General features: G+C 40.2%; 1 protein-coding gene across 4 annotated transcripts in view; it reads right to left on the bottom strand.

Annotated features, from left to right (window-relative positions):
- Nucleotides 1-2272: 2272 nt before the first annotated feature.
- LOC136763613 (enhancer of polycomb homolog 1) overlaps nt 2273-8235 on the bottom strand; it is a 54851-nt gene continuing 48888 nt past the window's right edge. For all 4 annotated transcript variants that reach the window (XM_066717756.1, XM_066717741.1, XM_066717731.1 and 1 more), the window contains 5 exons: nt 7635-7990; nt 5502-5620; nt 5166-5307; nt 4309-4675; nt 2273-3706 (listed from right to left, as the gene is read on the bottom strand). In XM_066717756.1, coding sequence (XP_066573853.1) covers nt 3634-3706; nt 4309-4675; nt 5166-5307; nt 5502-5620; nt 7635-7990 — 1057 coding nt within the window. In that variant the 3' untranslated portion in view covers nt 2273-3633. The remainder of the gene's footprint in view (nt 3707-4308; nt 4676-5165; nt 5308-5501; nt 5621-7634; nt 7991-8235) is intronic.

The raw sequence follows: 8235 nt of genomic DNA, 5'->3' as shown, positions 1-8235 counted from the left end.
TATAAAGCAGAAACCATGCCTGGACGATGAGTGCTCATAACAGCATAGCGTTCCTTTAGCAACTGGGCTGTGGATTCAGTGGAGTAGGTTCCCTCCGTCCTCATTAATTCTTTTTTGCCCGAGGTTGTTATTCACTGATCTCCCGTCTACATATTTGAGGTTCTGTTTCTTAAACAAGCACAAGTAATTTTTTCAGGGGCACCACAGGCCAAAGGTTTGCTAGCAACAAATAAAGCACTGAGGGACCTGAGGAACAGTCAATAAGTAAGCTTTTCATCTTTACTGCTGCTGTGCCACTAACAAAATACAAACAAACCTATTTGACCATGACAGACACCACACTTTGTCAGATACCACGTATTTAGACTAATAATTTTCTTACCTGATAAAAACACACCCAAAAGATGCTACATTGGCTTAAGGCATGGAGAGCTATCTGCTCTGAACTATCTAGCCTCACCAGAAGCGAGCAGGAGGCTCACCAAGGTGTACTGTGGGAACAATGTTGCATTGTGCATCTCGTAGACTTTATTCAGATGCAAGTGGAAACAAACTCCATACAACTAGACTTGTATCTCACATGGGATCAATGTTGAGCACTGGACTCCTTCAAGAATTAGTTAATTATTGTAAAGATCCTTTAAATCAGGGGTCGAGCTCAGTCTCATCTGGCTTTTATTCCAAGTAAACTGCCATTAACATACTTGGTCTGATTGAATAACTGGATATTTGTAATACACCTCTGCAGGCTGAGAGTGATGTTAGAAGTAGCACATCATCCCATTTTTTTAAGCCAACAACAGTAAAATACCTTAAAAGCAATATTATATACAGCCAATGAAACAAATAAGTAGAAGAAGTAATCAAGATGATCCAGCTGCAATGAATGCTGGATGACAGTGGCCCATGAGGAACAGAGTCCCCTGTAAACCCTGGTGGTTTAAAGGTCTCCTGAACCCGGTCTTTGCACAAGAGATGTGTGAGGTGTCCCAGCCCTAGAACACAGTCATACGCATCCAGATCAAGCAGTGTTTGGAGGGAGGGAGGTTAAAGCCCTGCCAGCTTGGGGTGGGCAACTACAATTAATTTTCTGCTCCTCATTTTCCAATAGACCAACTGATCCACAGGTGAAGTGGTGAGAGGAAGAGATGATTCAGCCTGATGAAAATCATTCAGGGCAGATATAGCACATGCAACACATTTCAAACAAAGTACCAGACATGCAGGGCAGTTCTGCTACCAAAGCACATTTGGATATGAAATATAGAACTATACAAGGGACTTTTCACCATTTCTACACATTAAGAAGGTTAATTCAAAAAGTGATTACCTCTCATTTCTCCTGCTCCAGCCTTGGAGTTGTCATGTTTAATGTGCCTAGGACTGTTAACACATTTCTCAGCTGTCATGGCTGACGAAGCGCCTCTCTCTCTCTCTCTCTCTCTGCCAGAGCCATGTGCCTCCATTGCGTGCTAAGCTTTGTAATTTTAATTGATTCCAGAAGAAAGACCCTAAAATTGAGTTAATGTAGTCCCTTCAGGGAAGCACAGTTATCATACAGTAAGTTAAATTCAGTTACTGTAAGGAAGAATAAGTGAACTAATTCAAGGTTTTCATACTCCATTAACCAGTAAGAGTTCACTTTCTCAGACGTCCATTATGACAAAAGAGGGAAATATTTGGCCTTGAGAATGTGTTTTCGTGCAAAGATCTTCCGTATATTGTTAATGCAATCCTTTTCATGTCAGCTAATTATAGGAGGTTATATTTGGATCCAATACTCAATTTGCTGTAATTGTGTTTGTATAGTATCTTGCAATGTTTTATTTATAGAAAAGTAATCGGCAAAATGAATAAGTACAAATGTATGCGTGGGTGGAGCTGGAGGACAGACTAAAGCCACAGTCATTGGCTGCGTTGGGTTCCTTTCAAATGCGCAAAGTGGTTGGTAGACTTTTCATTGAGTTGAAAAATGACAGACATGGAGACAATCCTAATGAAAGCACTGAATGCTGCGTGGACCTCGAATGAAATCATGGGAAGTGAGCACTGCATTGTGAGCCTTGATACGTTCGTTCTGCATTTGGCCCTGCCCCCTCGTACCCAATTTGGAACCTACATTTTTTTAATTTGGCTCATGCCGTATCATCTTTGAGTCTTAAATTAAATGATTCAATTTTGATGGGGGAAACACTGAGTAACCTAAAGAGACACCCACTCCACACCTCCTCAACACACACACACAATCATTTAACAAAGTACAAGAGACATCTGCTGGTCAACATATAATGCCCTGGGGTTTATTTTTTTTGTGAGAGTTCTGTCACAATTTTTTTTTTCTTTCATCTTCCAGGTGGGACTAGAAAACCTCAAGGATAAATTATGCCATTGGATTGGGCATTCAGATTCAGGTACTGACAAAAAACTACTAGTAGTCTTAAGTACCATACTCTTCACAGAAGAGAGCTCAAATATTTCCAAAGGAAGGCACCCGATATTTGTGGTTCTGGCCTTGCAGCCTTCTGGAGAATCTTAAAAGGAAAAGCTGGCGTTATTTTTTTTTTCTTTTTTTTTTCTTTTTTAGAAATTGGAATGATGATACACGTACAGCAATTACTGCATTCATCTCCCTTATATCCTTTTTTTATGAACAAGTAACAAAAGAATGAAGTCTTTCAATACAAGGAGCATACAATCATTATCACAAGAACGGAAAAAAAAAAAAAAAAAAAAAAAGATACAAAAATAACTCCATATTCTTTCTGAACATTTTTACAAAAGAAAAAAGGGAGGTAAGAGCTATTAAAAAAATAGCAAAGAAAATGTATCCGGGACTCCATTTTCATGAAAAACTAGGGACAAATTATATAAAAGCAGCAACAATTAAAACAATAACAAAAATAGTGCTTAATCAGAAGCTTCACTGGCTTCTGGGAAGAGACTTCACCCCTAGTTTGTTACTTGTCTTGGGACAATACAAATGGAAGATCCCAGTAAGTAATAGCAAACCGATGCCTTTCCCCCCCCTCCCCCCCAATTCTGTATGTATGTCACCATTAATTCCACATGATACACAGAAAACTCAGGGACCCAAAGGGGAACCTAGTTATGTTCACAATATACAAAATACCGAGGAGTCCATAGCTACCTAACACATTTACTACAGCACAGGAACCAATGAAGGTACAGTGTACAAAGAAACTGTAAACACAGCACAATAAATAGATAAAACAGCAGGGTCCGCACCATGCACATGATGTGATGACATTTCATCTCTATACAACTCTCACATCTCACACTCTTACCAGTTGCAATTTTTTTTTTTTTTTTGTCATTTTTCCCAAGTGCAAAACATCACAAATGAACAGTTCTGTATTCAAGTAACGTATATACAAGGGTATTACAAATATGCAGTACTGTACATATAATTGCCATATTCATAATTTACAGATGTTGATTCCTCTTATTAACAGTAACAAATAAAAAATGAAAGCATGAGATGAGCATTGCAATTAAGTCCCAGCAGTTGCCATGGAAACACAATGTGCTGCATTCCGCCATCCCTTGCACTCACAATGCTACCGATGCATAGCACCTGAACGGGTTCCCACGCCGAGGTCCTGCCCACAGGCACTACGTGACTTCCATGGCCACTGTATTGTCCGCTATACTGTTTAGTGCTGGCTTTTCTTTATCATGGTTTTCCCTGTAGCGAGAACAAAAAAAAAAAAAAGAAAAAAACACAGAAGGTCACTTCCTTACCCCAACGAACCTCTTCACCACGGTCACACGTTCAGAACTTAACGCTTCTTCCAGGCAAAGACGCCGACAAACTATGCTTTGAAATGGGAAACATGCACAGTGGCTGCAAAGCAAGACTGGCTGAATTAAGCTCTCTCATGAAGACTGACAATCCCGAACGGCCATGAACACGAGTGCAATGGTGGACAGGAACTGCCTGCAATTCTATAGCAATCCTTTCACAAACACACAAAATTATATATGTGTGTGAGCATATTCTTTATCATTTGGAGCTTATAATGCATGTACACACACAGCACATACACACAGAGCTACACTTGGGTCAGGAGTACCATTTACAATTCTTGCATATTTTAAAAATGAATCATGTTGCTTAGATTGAAAATGTACCTGCATAGTACAAACTAATTCAAGGTCTGCATGTTGTTTTGCAAATGTCTTGGGGATTTAAAAACACTTCTTATTGTGTCCACTTTACAAAAGGCCTCTGATGCAGCCTTTGTTTTCTGACAAGCACCCGACACAAAGCCCGGCGCAGATGCTTACCTCGGTACTATATCCATGGAGGACGAGGCGGTCACCTTGGGCATTTGACAGTTGGTCGTTGCAGCCAACTTTAAGGCAGATGAGGGAACCGTGTTTATAGTCCTCGGTATATGCCGTGCGTTCAGAGTGGCGATCGAGTTCACCGCCCCCCCTGACGAGGGCATGCTCAGCCGGATGTTATTCCCGATCAGGACCTGAGTTGTGGAGTTGGCGGCAGTCCCGTGGTGACTCAGCGCACTGTGGGAACTTGAAGTCTGTGTGTTGTTGGAGGGCTGGAGAAAGGTAGAACCCACCGCCGTCGTCGACTGGCTTGTGTGTACAAGTGCAGTAGGTGCGGAGCTAGTGAGGTGTAAGCCCTTGTATACTCCTGAAAGAAGAGGGCAAATTCAAGCCATGTCCAAGAAGCACGTTGTACATCACCCTGTTCTAGCCATGCTGGTGCTCAAGGATTAAAAGGCAACAAGTCAGGGCATCGTATACAATTCCTCATTATAACTGCATATCATCTATTTTGTCCAAACAAATAAAATAAAGTAAAGCACCACATATAAACAAACAAGGCAATGCATTCCAAGTTATTTTGGCCCTGGGCAACATGCAGCTACACTTGAAATTTGCTGGCATGTACACAGTATTTACATGAGCCAAACAAACATTTGAGAATCTGCCATGAAAAGGAACATGGAGAACTTTGAATGTAGGGGTAGGACATCCTCTAATTACCTACTTTAACCCCACAAGTTGCAAAGCATACACTAATATGACATTTAACAACTAAACTGGTTCTCACCCCCTTTCCAAAATCCAAGAGGATGAGACCAGAAGTGCATTTTAAACAAATCTGAACTCTCTCTCACCTGAGGCCTGAAGGATACCATTGACTCCGATTCCCAGCACCACCTCTTCCTTCGGCTTAAATGACATGAGCTGTTCTGTCGTCACCAAAGCAGAGGCAGCATACTGGGCAAACTGGGAATCCAATGTCTTTGATACCAAACCCTAGGCAAGACATTAAACAGCACTTCAGATTGGATCATCAAATGAGGGGCTTGAGGAAGGAAACTCACGAAACCGGCTGCATTTCAAACACGTACTCATGGCCATTGCAGAAAACGGTTAAACCCCACACAAGCTGTTCACCTCAGGTCGACACAGTGCAGCGGTATTGTAGCGAGCAGAGAGGAGGGGCTCACCTGTGTACTGTTGGTGGCAGAGACATTATTGGCCTGTTGCTGCTGGATCTGTGCGAGTTGCTGTTTCTGCATCAGTGCGAGCTGCTGCTGATGTTGCTGGTATTGTTCTGCTGTGAATGCTAAGGAGGGACATAGAAAGCTTTAGTCAAAGTCAACAAGTCAGTCTGGAAGCTGGTAGGGGTGATATCTGCCCTTTTTCTGCCATTGTGTTTAGGTTAGGGAGTTAGGGAAGTACTTTGTTTATTTTAATACGTTATATGATTACTTCTCTTAGTCAGTTTTGTTTTTTGTTTTAGGGCATCAGTGCTTCCCTTTATAAATATCTGAAAATAAACAGCATCATTTGTCACATAAACCCTTTTCTGTGTCTTGGTCTGGGAGCGGGCTCTGTTGTATACCTCGTACCCTTACATTAATTGGTCGTAACATTATATATAATGCATATTTAGATGTATAGATCCACAAACATTGTATTAACGGTCATTGAGCTACTTGAGCGCAATACGTAGTACAAAAATCATATTGATGTAGGTCAGAAACATTTATAACAAACTGACAATGTAAAGCAAAGTCCACTACGAATGTTAAACTGGGTTTCACAGAAAGCCTTGATACAATCTCTCAGTACGAGATGGACACCCTCTGCCAAATCTACACTATGGCCAAATAAAAAAAAGTTTAAAGAAATCCAATTTGTAATTACCAGCAGCTGTTTCAGAAGTTAAGGCACTGGTTGTATTTGCATTAAGGAAAATATGAATTTCAGATAAGAATGCAATTTTAAAATGCTAGCACTACAAAGCAGCATGAGGCAGGTTTCCAACCCAGTAATGACCTTAAGAAAATTGCTAAATGAACCCATGCATTTTTCAAAAGGAAACCCATCAATGAGCTCCATCAAACGTTACAAAACCCCAAGCTTATTCAAATACTGAGAAAATATAAAAAAGCCATACTGACAGCCCAGTAAATAAGGAAATCATATGTGAACATGTAAACATAATACTAGCATCTGTAATCTGAAGATTTCCACGATGTGCACTTTCATAATTTTGCCTTTTCATTAATTTAAAATTAGTTGAACTGTTCTCGTTTATTGCCATGGGCTTGGTCCAAAATCTCTATGGATCAAATCAAAGATGACTATCTGTTGAACAACCATTAAATGCCAGTTCTTCATAGAGATTTTATACATGTGCTCTAACTGGTGCTGTTAACAACAGGTTAGGGCTTTTATTTTAGTGGCAAAATCTGCTTGATAAAAACACATTTAAATGGTTAGTTAAGAGTGCATTTCAATGTTTAAAATCGATCCAGAGTTCTAATCTCTCTAAACGGGTTAATTATAAATTGTCACTCGAGTGAGAAATCTAATCCTGAAGCATAATGGGATTCATGTTAATTCACTAGTGGGATAATTACATTTATTTTACAAGCCAAAGGAAATAAAAAGGAAAGTGGTGTCATTACACATCAAAAGGTGTAGTACCCTAAAGAGTGATACAAATATTGAATGCCAGGAGAATCTATGCAGTCTAACATCCTACACATGGAAGGCCAAATAAGGACAACATTCATAGTTCATATTTATATTCACAGAAGGATGTCTACACAATCAATAAGAAAGCTAATACATTAATAATGTATTCATTAAATACTTGCACTGACTCTCGAAGCTTAATCTCAAGCAGGCAAAAAAAGCCAAGATGTGAATGCAAAATGCCTCACTATTTAAAAAAAAAAAAAAATCACTAGGTATCTTAGTTGGAAAGCTTCTATAAAACCTTTTGCTGTAGAACTCTTGTAAATCAAGCATCGTTGCCCCAACCCACCTCCGAACAAAAAAGCCATTACTGAGCAGACGACTCTACAGAACCAAAATAAATAAATAAAATCAATGAAACGTCTTAAATAAATTTCATGCATGGCGGCACTTTCCAATTACCTCTTGAACACAAAGTTTCTAATTCTCTTACCCTGTAAGAACCTTTTGATTCCTGCTAAGATCCCCAGATGCACAAGTCAAGAGAAGTAAGAGAAATTGCTTGGGTATACATAGCCATAAACAAAAAACACAGTAGAACAGAAATAAATGAATTCTCAGTGAAGTACAGAGCACACTACGCAACATACCAGCAATGGGTGTGGAGCCAACCCCACTTCTATTTTGGGTAGAGGTACCGCCAGCCTGGGTCCCAGGTTGTGCCGAGGATGTCCGAGTCAAACCCCTGTACAGTTTCCTTGAGGAGACTTCTACACTGTCTGTATCATGTAGTGGTAGTGTCCGGGGCCTAAAATGTCTCCATCTACATGATTTAATGTTCAATAATATCTGACTGAGGTCTCTAGAAGGATTTCTGTCCGAGGTATTTGTTTCTGAGGTACTGGCAATCTTGTCAACTGGAGAGAGTGGCGGAGAGGCAAGCATTTCCGGATCCAGCCGATGAAATACATTGTCAAAGTCCGTGTGTAGTCTGTCCAACAAGACCCTGAGGGGAAGAATAAAGAGGGACATGAGCAGCCATTAAAGTGGCATTATGCACCTCAGCCATCCCGTTTTGTCTTGGAAATAACCTGCAATTTTTAGCCATCTTAAGAAAGGAACCACCAGTATGAAGTGTGAGTTAGAGAACATGGTGCAACGTTCACAGTCAACACTTTCTGCTGCCTTCTGATGCAGGCATATTATTGCGATCATTTAAAAAGATTCACAAATTATTAAATTTGGAGAATG

This window comes from Amia ocellicauda, chromosome 2, assembly GCF_036373705.1.
Source record: "Amia ocellicauda isolate fAmiCal2 chromosome 2, fAmiCal2.hap1, whole genome shotgun sequence".
Lineage (NCBI taxonomy): Eukaryota > Metazoa > Chordata > Actinopteri > Amiiformes > Amiidae > Amia > Amia ocellicauda.
Note: the sequence above shows the minus strand (reverse complement) of the source record. Positions and strands in the feature narration are given on the sequence as shown.